At 40.5% G+C, this 13,671-nt stretch overlaps 1 protein-coding gene across 1 annotated transcript in view; it reads left to right on the forward strand.

Annotated features, from left to right (window-relative positions):
* The first annotated feature begins 2,414 nt into the window (after positions 1 to 2,414).
* The window catches only part of smarcd3b (SWI/SNF related BAF chromatin remodeling complex subunit D3b), a 61,781-nt gene continuing 50,524 nt past the window's right edge, over positions 2,415 to 13,671 (forward strand). Inside the window, exon 1 of the mRNA XM_085172215.1 lies at positions 2,415 to 2,901. Coding sequence (XP_085028341.1) covers positions 2,890 to 2,901 — 12 coding nt within the window. The 5' untranslated portion in view covers positions 2,415 to 2,889. The remainder of the gene's footprint in view (positions 2,902 to 13,671) is intronic.

The following is a 13,671-nucleotide window of genomic DNA, read 5'->3' on the forward strand; positions in this document are numbered from 1 at the left end:
CTCTATAGGTACATGCTAACGGGTTTCAGGATACTAACCAGCTTTCTGTACAGATGTTCTCATTTTATTTTATCACCTTTATTTAAGCAGGAAGTCCCACTGAGGTCAAATCTCTTCCACAGTGGAGACCTGGCAGCTGCATAAATAAACACAACATGATGGATAACATGACAACTCACATTTTCTCCATAACTATATTTGTTTAAATTCAATATCTTTTTTATTGTAAGGGCTTTTTAAGATTTTTTTTGCATCAATGACATTTGGAGAATACACATTTAGGTGTTTATTTCTACACATGTTGTCAAATTAGTGCATAAACAATGACTTTTAACACATTTAGAAATGAAGGTCACGAGATGAAAAAAATGTTTAATGTTAGTAAGCAAGTGGGAGAAGATTTGTTGCTGTTGTTTATAATTTATACTCTAGTTTTTTGTAAATTTTGCTTATCCAACAAAATCTTTAAATCAAAATCTCAGATTATTAACTGAAAGTTGTTTTTGTCCTTTTTTTGTCAGTTTCTTTTTTCTTTTCTTTTTTCTTTTTTTTGCCTGTCCCGTTTGGTTCTTTTGCCATCAGAATTATTGTCTAAAGGTGAGGAAAGATGCCCAACGGATTTACTTTACCAAATCGACCATCCCAGCCTTGCCATAATGGTCTATTTGATTTACCTTTTATTGTTTATTTTATTTATTTTTTTATTTTCACTTGCTAGATACGGGACAGACTTGAATGAGGAAAAGAAAAGGGAGAAAGGAAGAGGGGGAAAGGGATGAGGATAAAGGGCAAAAAAACAAAAACCAACTAAATAAGCAGACAAAAAAAATACATATATCAATCACCTGGATCACCTGTTGAGAAAGAAAAAAGGAAACAAGCAGAAGAAAACGAGACCATTTTTTGTCAGTTTCAAGTTTCAAGAGATGTCTCAGCGTTTTAAATTTGTCCCACACCAACCCCGAGTTAGCGTTATTAAGTTTTGAGAAAATGACCTGAAATTTTGAGTTTCAGATGTCAAAATAAATAAATAACCCCAGTGCGTAATATTAATGTACAATGGTATATTTACTGATGAGAGATTTTTAATGAAGTGGTCAGAGCAAGACTGTCCTGGGTTTGAATCCACCGCCTGGCTCTGTGCAGTCCAGCTTCCTCCCACAGTCCAGAAACATCCATGTTTCATTAACTGGACCTAACTGGTTTGAAATTGGCCAATGGGTGATAACAGGTAATTCATGTGTTAACTTTACTACTCTGAGTCAAATTCAACATTTAGATATTTGAACAAGTGGAGTCTGGTTTCATGATGCTGCTTGTCCACTTCAGCAGCACCTGCATGCACCAAACTATTCAATTATTTTTTCAAGTTTCAAGGTTATTCATTTATATAGCACTTTTAAAAACAACAGTTGTTGACCAAAGTGATTCCTTTCAATCCTGAAGGTTTCTTTTTTTTGTCCCCATCCTGAGTTCCAGAATAGAAACACAGCAGGAATAAACTTTTTCTGGCAGTTGTCTGCATTTCGTGATTCATGAAGTGATAAAAAGATATTCCTAATATGTCAGCAAATACCCCTTTTCCACATAAGTGCCAGTGTTCAATCTAGAACTGGTTCTATGCATCCTTAGCCTTAAAAGGACCATTACCAGTGCCAGAAACCTGGCACCAGCAGACTGCTGGGCCACATAGTTAAAACCACCGACACCAGTAGCTATGGGAGAGGCTGCGGATTCAGGTCACAGATGATTTTCTTTACCCTGCTCCATAATAACCAGGACTCAGGCAGAACTGCTGCTAAAAATAAAACGATATTATTTATGCTGGCTTTATCCACTTTATGCAAACGAGTGCATATTTACACAGACAGTCCCCAATCCGCAGACACTCTCCTCTTAATTCTTGCACGCATTTCTAGTTTTGTTTAAATCATTTTTCATGAATATTTTACAGCTCAAATGAAGCTAGTAGAACAAAACGTTTGGTAATAAATACAAAGAAAGTCCAATATTATAAAGAATCAAGTTCAAAAGTCAGAGGTAAGAGCTGGACAATGAGCTGCCACAGTATATCCACCACATGTGTTATAAATCTGGCTCATTTCATTCATAAATCTTCATTCTGGCACTAAAAAAATGTGTGAAGTGATAACTTGTAACTGCCGCGTGAAGCATTAGTCAATTATCCATTAAAGCAGCAATTAGCCACAACTTAACAGCCTCTTTATCGACGGCTCCTCATTAGAAAGTGGAACAGTTCTCTCGGTTAGGGAGCTGGTGGTGCTGCTGCTCCTTTGTTGCTGTAGTGCACCGGTTCCCCCCCCCCCCCCCCCGCCCCCCCCCCCACTCCTCCCGCCTCCCTCCCTTTTGTTCCTGCACTGCATTTACATGTACAGCATGTGTTTGGAGCAGGATAACCTGAAATCATTTCACTGTGCGCTTTGGGTTAAATAAAAATCTTCCCTTCCTCCCTTAAAATAAAAAAAATCAAAAAGAGAGAGAGCGAGAGATGAGGATAATTTGATGACACTCCCTGCCACTGGTAATTTTTCATTATATCGACTCTCCAGCAGAGACCGCGCCTGCGCTCCTGCTCCCTTCCGAACAAGGCTTCACCAATCCTGGCTCTGGCTCCATCCCCGGCTCGGCGTCCCACAGGCCAGCGCTAATAAGTCGCCTAGCTGTCCAGTAATGGGGGAGTGATCGAGGGGGGAGACGCTTACTGCTGTGTGAAAGCCCGTGAGGAAGTTCAGGGGAGAAAAGCAGCTCCACGCCGCGCCGGACCGGACAGCTCCACAGAAACACATCCTACAGTTGCCGTTGTTGAGTAGCCCTTAAAAAAAAAGAGAAAAGAAAAGAAAAAAGGGAAGAGAAAAAAAGCGCACAGTGATGGAGAGAAAGGTATGGATGACGCTTATGCTACCTCGCGATACGTTAGCGCGGTTTGTTTTATTCCCACAGTGAGTCTCCGCTGCTCTGCCAGCCGCATCCACCATTAAAACTACTCTTTATGCGTTTAGGCTTCATCCTGTAGGCGCAGGCGGATTAGTGCGCACCGGAGTTTTTTACCTCGTCTCGCAATTTATTGTGAGCCTCAAAAAACAGAGAGAAGGGGGAAAAAACAGGGGAAACTGCAATTTCCACCTCGTGGTGATTTTAGCCTCGGTGTACAAATGTAGCGTGATGTGGTTGGCAATATTTAAGGGGGGGACTGTAGGCTCTCTCTCAGCCTGTCTGCATCATCACACGGCACAGTGTGTAGTTGCAGCACCTCACCCTCCTCCACCTCCACCTCCCACCCCCTCCCTTGTTTTTTTTTTTTTCCTTTTTTTTGCAGCACACGCAGACACCAGGCAGCTCGGCTTGTTAACCTTGACTGGTGTGAGAAACAGACACTTGAGGAGTAATAGATGGGATGCACGGCGAAGCTCCTGCCATCCTCTCGCCTTCTTCTTCTTTTTTACGCATGCCTTTAATCCATTACCCCTCCCTCCTCCGTCCCCCCCCCCGTCACCCCGCTTTGAAACAACAATATAATGTGCTGTTGCTTCTCTAAGTGTGTCCGGTGCAGGGGGGAGAAAGAAGAAAGTTTCAGTTTCACTGTGTTAATCTGCTGGCAGTCTGCGGTGCACTCAGGAGCAGGGGGGGGGGGGGGGATTTGGGGGTGTACAGCTGCTGAAGCCAGATCTGCTTCTGCTGATCCCAAGGAAAATCTAATTTTTATATTAAAGCTGCAGTCAGCAACATTTCATTTGGAGGAAAAAAAAATCTCTATTTTTTGAGGAGAGTCTGCCAACATAGTTAAGGCATTCACCTCTATGCAGCTTACAGTGAAATAATTGATGCTGTCTGGCTTAGGACAGTTACCACTCCCATGTTTGTCTCTTAAATGTGATTCAAGTTACCTGAAGGTGGTTTATATTGCAAAGTAAAGATAAAAACCCAAACTGTCAGATGATTCTTTATGAGCAAGCACTTGGCGACTGTGGGGAGGAAAAACTCCCATTTAACAGGAAGCCTGTTGGCCTGTCTTAATATGGATGCTGGAAATGTCCTAAAATATCGAACTGTTCCTGAATCTTCTGACCGCTTTTCTTTGAGAAGTTTGCACATTCTCGCTGTGCCTTTGTTTATCTCAGTGGTTCTCAAACTGTGGGGCGGGCCCCAAGGCACTGCAGGTAGACGTGGATGGCCAGGTGATATATATTGCAGGGTAAACCTATATAAAGAAAGAGTTTGTCCTCTGTATCACTAAAATTTATCTGGGATCTTTATTTTAATAATTGATAAAAATTGTGTTGCATGCTCTGTTATTTTTAGCCTCAGTAGCAGCTGGCCTGTCAGAATTAGTTTGAAAATACTGGGGTAATTGGTGATTCTACATTGGCTGTAGGTGTGGTCAGTGTAGCACACGTTACAAAGGTTAATGTGGTGGGTAGTGTAGATTAATTGGAGGGGTCAATGAGAGAGCAAAAATGTGTGTAAATGCCACTTTATTCTATTCCAAATAGATTTTACGTACATGTTATTTTTTCGTTTTTAAGCTGTACAGATTTCAAGGTGCATGCTGCTGTTTCCACCTGCCCTCAGGCTTCAAGCTAATCTTAGCCAGAGACATTATATAAGGAGGAGACAGGGTACACAAAGTATAACATCCAAGAGGAAAAAGCTTGGAAAAACACATTTTGGGGCCAAAGTTTGCATGTTTTTCTGGCTGCGACTTGCTTCTAAAAGGACGGTCACTAACTGATTCGTTTTACACGTGTGCAAAACTTTATGTACTTCCTGTCATCACAGCAGATTGCAACACATTAGAAAGACTGGTTTTCTTGCAGGTGTTGGGCTAAAATTAGTCTCCTGCTGTTGCCAGATGTCGGTGTTCTCATCTATGTCAATGCTGTAACGCTCTATACTTCATATTTTTGCTTTTTTCACGTATCTTTTTAAGTAGATTTTTCTCTCTTAGTATGTTTTATTTATTTTGATTTTTTTTTTTTTTACAATTTGATGAATACTTACACAGATGTAATTAATTTTTCATACTTTGTGTTTTTTTGTTTGTTTTCTTTAAAGCCAACATTCTTGTTCATGGAGCACAAAATCAGCTTCATAGAAATTCTTTACCACGATGGAGTTTATTTGCTTAATTAGATCCGTTTATTAACCAAAACCAGAAAACAATGTGCATTTTTTATACAGAAAAAAGCTCACCTTCTATGTAATAACTAGTTAAATTAAATATATATTTAAATATAAATTTCTTTGAAACACTTCTACAAACCCTTTTATCTGCAGCAGTTATGCAGTGTATTTGTCAAGACTTCTATTGTGAAAGGAAGCAGCGTAGTCCTTTTTGCATGTGCTTAGAGAAAATTGAGTACGTATCGAGCAGCAACGCGGCATCAATTTTGGCTGAAGTTGTAGTTTTATGGATTAATAACCAAGCATACTGTCACTGACAAAATGTTTGGATAATGTTTATGGCAGAAGAGCATCTCTGAACCTTGAAGCAGATGGGCTATAGCAGCAGAAGACCGCTCTGAGTGCCCCCCACTGTTAGCTATGAACAGCTGGTCGTGGCACACAGCTGCCCCTCCCTTAACCTGGCTCTGCTGGAGGTTTCTTCCTGTTAAAAGGGAGTTTATTCTTCCCAGCTGTCGCCAAAGCGCTTGCTCATAGAGAGTCATGCAATTGCTGGGCTTTTCTCTGTATTATTGTAGTGTCTTTACCTTAACATATAAAGCGCCTTGAGGCAGCTGTTGTTGTGATTTGGTGCCATATAAAAACAATAAAATTTAAATTGAGCTCTCCAAAAATAGACAATAGAAAACTGGGAAGATATTGACTGGTCTGATGAGTTTTGATTCCAGCTGTGATATTCGGATGGTAGGGTCTCAATTTGGATTTATTAGCATGAAAGACTGGATCCATCCTGCCTTGAACCACCGGTTCGGGTTGATGGCGGTGGTGTTTTGGAGTTGGGGATATTTTCTTAGCACATTTTGGGCCTCTTAGTACCGACTGAGTGTGTTTGCTGACCACGTCCATCCCTTTATGACCACAGTGTATCAGTCTACTAAATGGATTTATCTTTGGAGAGATCCTAGGTAGCCATTTTCTAATGTTTCCCTGTTTATGCTAAGCTAAGCTGTGGCTTTATTTTTACCCGAGAAATGTAGAAGATGAATTGAACTTCTGTCCTTCTGTGAAATGTCTTTTAAAAATGAGCCAACTGTCTAGTCACCACATTTTAATTCCAACCTTATAAATTGCACATGGGCTGTTGACTACGCTGCTCTTTTTGCGTATCATTTCATTTCAGTTTCTTGAGGTCTCGCAACCCTTAATTGAAAAAGCAAACTAAGCCATTTGATCAGTTTCCCTATCACATCATTGCCCTCGCCATTCTTCCTTCGACGGGATACTTTGGGAGGCAATAAAGCGAAAAAGCTCAGAAGAGCCTTAAAACTTGGTTTTAAGCAGTTTGCATAATAGCTGTAAATGTGTTGATTTATGCCGCTCCACTCTGATTTCACATACAGCTCTCTGGAGTTATGAAGGACTTGGTGACTCAGCTGCTTGCTGATATCAGATGCTCTTCATTTTGATGCTGTATGAAAAAAACCACACAGACGCAGGCATTTGGGTGCAATTAGACAACAAAGAATATTGCATAACGGCTGTTATTTAGGAAAGCGGCTGCCTGCGTGTTCATTTTCCATAGGTTTAGTCTCTTGGAAGTGATCCCATTCATATTTCCAGCAGACTTTTTCCATATGGCATATACATTAGGTTTCCATGTGGCTGAGGAAGAATGTCCTACCCATTCGTTCTTATTCGAGATGGTATAGGAAGCTTTTGAGCTGCTCTCGACTCGATTTTTATTATAAATGGAGTAGTTGCAGCGTGGCGTTCGCTGTAGAAACGGCTGGTCCTTGTCAGCATATGAGCATATTGTCAGTATATGAAAAAATGGACTAAAATAGCTCAGTTTCAAACTGCAGTCTTCCCTGACCCAGCTGCTGGCACAGATATTCCCTTCAGTGTAAAGAACGGAGAACAGTCCTATTAGTATGCAAGGTGCCGTCACAGCTTCTGAGGTCTGATAAGGGATCAGAGGATCGGCTCCTTTTACAGTCTGCTGAATGCTTCACGTGGCTTTTTAAGGAAAGTTGCACGGGAGGACTCCCCCCCTCCTCCACCCCCACCTCGGACACGCGCACGTTTACACCCCAGTCACTTTGTTCAGCGACGTTTGAAATTTAGTTTGGGACGCTCATCGAGGTCAATCAATGTTTCGCTGAGTGGATTCACCTCCAGAGTTTCTCAAACTTATTTATCACGCTGTTTTTCCACCAGCCGTGAGATTGATTAGACAGACTGGAAGCCACACACATTTGGCTTTGTTTCCCAAATAGTAGGTCACCCAATTAAATTTTCCCTGGCTTTGTGTTTTGTGTTGTTTATAGGGATAAATTAACAATAGAGCACTTCCTTTTTTTTCTTTCTGTTTTTTTGGGCTGGAGAGGAATGTGCTGGTTCAATGGGTGTTTGTTGCCCTGGACTCAAGTCCGCTTAAACTAAAACCTAGAAATGTGATTGATTTCATTCAATAGTACTTTTGTAATGATTATTCGATCAGGTTTTCAAGGAAAAATGTAACAAAAAAACAAAGATTCAGATGAAATATGAAGATTTGCTTCTTTTAATGGTTTTATTTGATAACAAATTGAATATCTTTGCTTCTGGAAAACAACTCTTTTGTCTATTCCAGCATTTTAAAGGCGTCGTGTCATCCTCAGCTCCATATTTTTCTTCTCTGACTCTACGATAATAGCTTTGCATGATTTATAGTTCAAAACAACCCTATTTATCCTATACAGGATCTTGGTGTAGCCCCTTAATGCATCCTTTGTCTGAAACAAGCTGTTCACTTCCTCTCATTTCAGTCAGCTTTCCTCTGATTGGCTGCTCCTCGCAGACAGCCATAGCCATGAAGGCTTGATGTGTATGTTAGGCATATCGGCTCTGCTTGAAACACAGCATTTACATCGATTTCAAGGACTTTGGGTTCAGAGTGATTACTTGTGCAATGCTGCGTTCATTATATAAAACACGGCCATTTACTTATGCTTGCTTGGCATTTCATTACGTACCCCTTGCCAATACTCAATTGGACCCCTTTTACATTCAGAACTGCCTGAATGCTTCGAGGGACAGATTCAACAACGTGCTGAAAGTTTTCCTCAGAGATTTTGGTTTATATAGATGTAGATTTGTCAGCTACACATACATAATTAGAATCTTCTGTTCCACTTCATCCCAAAGGTGCAATATTGGATTGAGATCTCTTGACTGTTGAGGTCATTTGCGTACAGTGAACTCGTTGTCATGATCAAAAAATCAGTTTGAGAGTCTTTGAGCTTCGTTACATAGCTGAAGGCAGCAATTGGAAAATGGGTACACTGCCATCATAAAGGGACTGACATGATCAGCAACAACAGTCGGGCAGGACATGGTGGTTAAATAATGGTCATTTGGTTCTAAGGGGCCCAAAGTGTGCCAGGAAAGTAACCCACACATCATTACACCACCAGTAGCATGAACTGCTGATACAAAACAGGATGGATCCATGCTTTATGTCAGTGACACCAACTTCTGTTCCTACCTGGTGTGGTCTTCTGCTGCTGTAGTCCATCTGCTTTAAGGTTCTACATGTTGTTCATTCAGAGATGCTCTTCTGCATACCTCGGTTGGAACAAGTGGTTATCTGAGTTACTGTTCCCTTCCTATCAGCTTGAACCAGTATGGTTATTCTCCTTTGATCTCTGATCTCCCAGACAGCTGCTGGATATTTTCCCTTTTTCAGATCATTCTCTGTAAAGCCTGGAGATCATCACTTTTCTTTGATCTTCAGCAGGTCATCTTGACTGTGTCTACATGTTTAATGCGTTGATTAGATATTTGCATTAATGAGCAGTTGAGCGGATGCAAAGTGACCCTAACTATATATTAATGATAGAAAATAAGAGCTCAATAGGTCAACTTTAAGTTGAGAAAACAAACTTAAGCATATAAAATAATGTGTGTTAATATTTGCATAGATTTGATAAAAATTTAGCACTTTTTTTGCCACTAGTACCGTGATAATATCTGCAGTACTGCACTGTAGCAGACACACAAACACGCCGTATGTCTGCAGCCACAACACTGAACCCATAAACACCATTTTCAAATAATCCTGCAAACCTCCACTGTGTCATTTTCACAGATTATAGATTTTTGCGTTTTAAGTAGAGCGCTTTGTAACCTGATTTCACATTGCACTTCCATACCAACCAACAGATTATAACAGTGTTATTTAATCATAGTTATCTTACCTAAAGCCATAGCTTGGTTTCGTACTGTGTTTTTTCAGTTGTATATTACTTTTTCGGTTGTATATTAAACCCATTTATAATGCAGATAATGAGATTGTGCACTCGGCTCTGAGACAAACTGTCTTGGTCCTAATGGTGCTACAGTTCGCCGAGCGCTTGGTTGACCCATTTAGATGTTAACGCTCAATACTGCAGCACTCTTTGTTGTAGAGTTTGGTTTAAAAGTAGCTGCAATACGTGTGCATCTTCACAATGAAGCTGCAAAAGCTTTTAATTCTTATAAAAGGTGCATGAGCAATTATTTTATAAAAATAAATAAGAAAAACTTGTATTTGTTTTACGCAGACAGGCTGAGCTTGTTATTGTCTTTGTAATTATTTAATCTGTTGATTATTTTCTCAATTAATTGATGATTTTTCTACTCCCACAGTTAGAAAATAGCAGAACTGCACTTCAGCCTCTAGCAATGTTCCTAACAAAAGGCTGTTATCTGACCAAAGCCAAACATATTCAGTCATTAGCATAATTGAATAATTTTACTCCTTGCATTGGGAAAGCTAAACCTTGGGAATTTTGGCATTTCTACTTAGATACAGTGGGGCAAAAAAGTATTTAGTCAGCCACCGATTGTGCAAGTTCCCCCACTTAAAATGATGACAGAGGTCAGTAATTTGCACCAGAGGTACACTTCAACTGTGAGAGACAGAATGTGAAAAAAAAATCCATGAATTCACATGGTAGGATTTGTAAAGAATTTATTCGTAAATCAGGGTGGAAAATAAGTATTTGGTCACCTCAAACAAGGAAAATCCCTGGCTCTCACAGACCTGTAACGTCTTCTGTAAGAAGCTTTTCTGTCCCCCACTCGTTACCTGTATGAATGGCACCTGTTTGACCTCATCATCTGTATAAAAGACACCTGTCCACAGCCTCAACCAGTCAGACTCCAAACTCCGCCATGGCCAAGACCAAAGAGCTTTCGAAGGACACCAGGAAAAGAATTGTAGACCTGCACCAGACTGGGAAGAGTGAATCTACAATAGGCAAGCAGCTTGGTGTGAAAAAATCAACTGTGGGAGCAATCATCAGAAAATGGAAGACATACAAGACCACTGATAATCTCCCTCGATCTGGGGCTCCACGCAAGATCTCATCCCGTGGGGTCAAAATGATCATGAGAACGGTGAGCAAAGATCCTAGAACCACACGGGGGGACCTGGTGAATGACCTGCAGAGAGCTAGGACCAAAGTAACAAAGGTCACCATCAGTAACACACTACAACGGCAGGGAATCAAATCCCGCAGTGCCAGACGTGTTCCGCTGCTGAAGCCAGTGCATGTCCAGGCCCGTCTGAAGTTTGCCAGAGAGCACATGGATGATACAGCAGAGGATTGGGAGAATGTCATGTGGTCAGATGAAACCAAAGTAGAACTTTTTGGTATAAACTCAACTCGTCGTGTTTGGAGGAAGAAGAATACTGAGTTGCATCCCAAGAACACCATACCTACTGTGAAGCATGGGGGTGGAAACATCATGCTATGGGGCTGTTTTTCTGCCAAGGGGACAGGACGACTGATCCGTGTTAAGGACAGAATGAATGGGGCCAAGTATCGTGAGATTTTGAGCCAAAACCTCCTTCCATCAGTGAGAACTTTGAAGATGAAACGAGGCTGGGTCTTCCAACATGACAATGATCCAAAACACACCGCCCGGGCAACAAAGGAGTGGCTCCATAAGAAGCATTTGAAAGTCCTGGAGTGGCCTAGCCAGTCTCCAGACCTCAACCCCATAGAAAATCTGTGGCGGGAGTTGAAAGTCCGTGTTGCTCGGCGACAGCCCCAAAACATCACTGCTCTTGAGAAGATCTGCATGGAGGAATGGGCCAAAATACCAGCTACTGTGTGTGCAAACCTGGTAAAGACCTATAGTAAACGTTTGACCTCTGTTATTGCCAACAAAGGTTATGTTACAAAGTATTGAGTTGTATTTTTGTTATTGACCAAATACTTATTTTCCACCCTGATTTACGAATAAATTCTTTACAAATCCTACCATGTGAATTCATGGATTTTTTTTTTTCACATTCTGTCTCTCACAGTTGAAGTGTACCTCTGGTGCAAATTACTGACCTCTGTCATCATTTTAAGTGGGGGAACTTGCACAATCAGTGGCTGACTAAATACTTTTTTGCCCCACTGTAAATGATGATTCATTTGGTGTCTAGCAGGCATGCAGTGCTTGTGAAAATTTAATAGAAATGTCACTATTAAAAATAATTAGATCAACACAGTTTGGGTTTGCCCCTGATGGTATTTTGTGCCAGCCAAAATACTATCTTCATCATAATGTTATAATATTTGCTGATAAGCTGATGTCAGTCAACAATGTTAAGATGACAATAATAATAATAATACATGTTATTTATTTTTAGGTGTTTTTGGGAACACCACCTTCTCGAGGTTCTCAAAAATCTCAATAAAATAAACAAAACAGTTACGTTACAATTTAAATTACAATATATATTACAGTATATAATAGTTACCTGATGATGGTCAGCTGGGAGGAAACCAGTTAAATAAATGTATTAACCTCCTAGGACCTGGCGTCCACATATGTGGACATCACATTTTGGGTTATTTAGACTAAAATACTCAATTATGCTCTACATGGGCCTGATATCCACTTACGAGGACATTATACTGCTACTGTTCTATCAAAATTTTAAACGAATATCCTCATATGTGGCTCTTATTTTTCATAAAAACAAAAATAAGGTAAAAAAAATAATCTGGTAATTCTTTATTTTTACATTCATCGGGCCCCAATATGCCCAAATATCAAAGAGAAATTAAAAATGCATGCCGTGATAGAGTTCGGGTCTTAGGAGGTTAATGGTAAATGAGACAATGTGCAGGAGTTGTTAAGTGTTTTCAGGTTCACAGTATAAATGATTTTATTGAGTATGTGAATTTAAAGAGACGAGTTTTGAGACAGGATTTGAAAGTGGAGAGGGAGCCAGCGGAGATTGATCGGTGGGAGGAAAGAAGAAGAGCTGAGTGTCAGTGGGTGTGTTGATGTGTAGAAGTTCAGAAAAGTGTGACGTTATGGATGAGATGAGGTTAAAGGTGAAGAACGAAGTCTAGAAATTGACAAGATATTTAACCAAATCCAGTGATTAATGGCAGAGTTCTGGGCACGATTTACAGATGATAAAAACGAGAGGGCCCAGGACAGATCCTTGGGGAACACCGAGCAACTGGAAGTGGCTGGGATCAGATCAGTGATTCCAACTGAGGTTATTAAGAAGAATGTTATGAAATTTAGTGTAAATTTGGATCAAAGAAGAGGAGAATTGTTAAAGGTGTAGTTGGTGGAAACCAGACTGGAATTCTTCGTAGCGATTATTGTCAGACAAAAGTGAGCGTGAACCGTTCTCTTGTGCGTCTCGTCAGTATCTGGGATCAAGTTTCGTTTTTCATCGACTGTATTTTTTTCTCAGTCGAAATCCTTGCTGATGCTCATGTTTTTCATGTTCAAGCTTCAAGTCATTAGCACTAAATTATATCATCTCAGGTGCTCAAACTAAAGCAGACACATTTTTCTCAGAGATGTTTTCTTCCATTTTAAGTAGGTCTTATCACACTGATTTAGGTTTAAGGGGTCATCTTTCTGCTGATTTTAATTACTAACGTAAAGCTGTAACAGTGCGGTGTAATGTCGCAATGAAAGCTGTGATTGGCAATGCCAGTCGCAGAGAAACTTTCTTATCCCTGTTCGGGAATTGCATTTAAAGTAGGATTGCTGAGAGGAGATCCAGTGTTGACTGTGACCTTTTATATAGCCATTGGCATGGACCATCGCTTCCTCCCAGTTTGCTGATAGGTTGATGGTGCAAGTTTTGGTATTTTGGAAATTGCAGTGCGGAACATTTGTGATGCTGGTGAAACTGAAAGTGATTTTTTAAAAAATATTTTATAAGTTTATGCTAAAACCAGCCTGAGAGGCTGAAAGGCAACTGGATACAAGTTTACAAGTTTGTGATTGAAAAATCAAGTGTGGGCCTTTTGATTTGGTTTGCAAAGGTGGTAATAATTACACAGGGCCTGTACCACAAGACAAGTTTTAAAAACCCAGGGTGTCTTTTTTCTTGTCTGGCTTCACTTCCTGACATCAACATCAATCAGACTAAGGTGGTTATCAGCTGGATGAGTCAACTCAAGGTTTACCGACCTAGCTACGAGCACACGTAAAAACCGGTGATGGATACGCCCGCCTGCAGCAGAGTGGCTG

This window comes from Neolamprologus multifasciatus, chromosome 9, assembly GCF_963576455.1.
Source record: "Neolamprologus multifasciatus chromosome 9, fNeoMul1.2, whole genome shotgun sequence".
Classification (NCBI taxonomy): Eukaryota; Metazoa; Chordata; class Actinopteri; order Cichliformes; family Cichlidae; genus Neolamprologus; species Neolamprologus multifasciatus.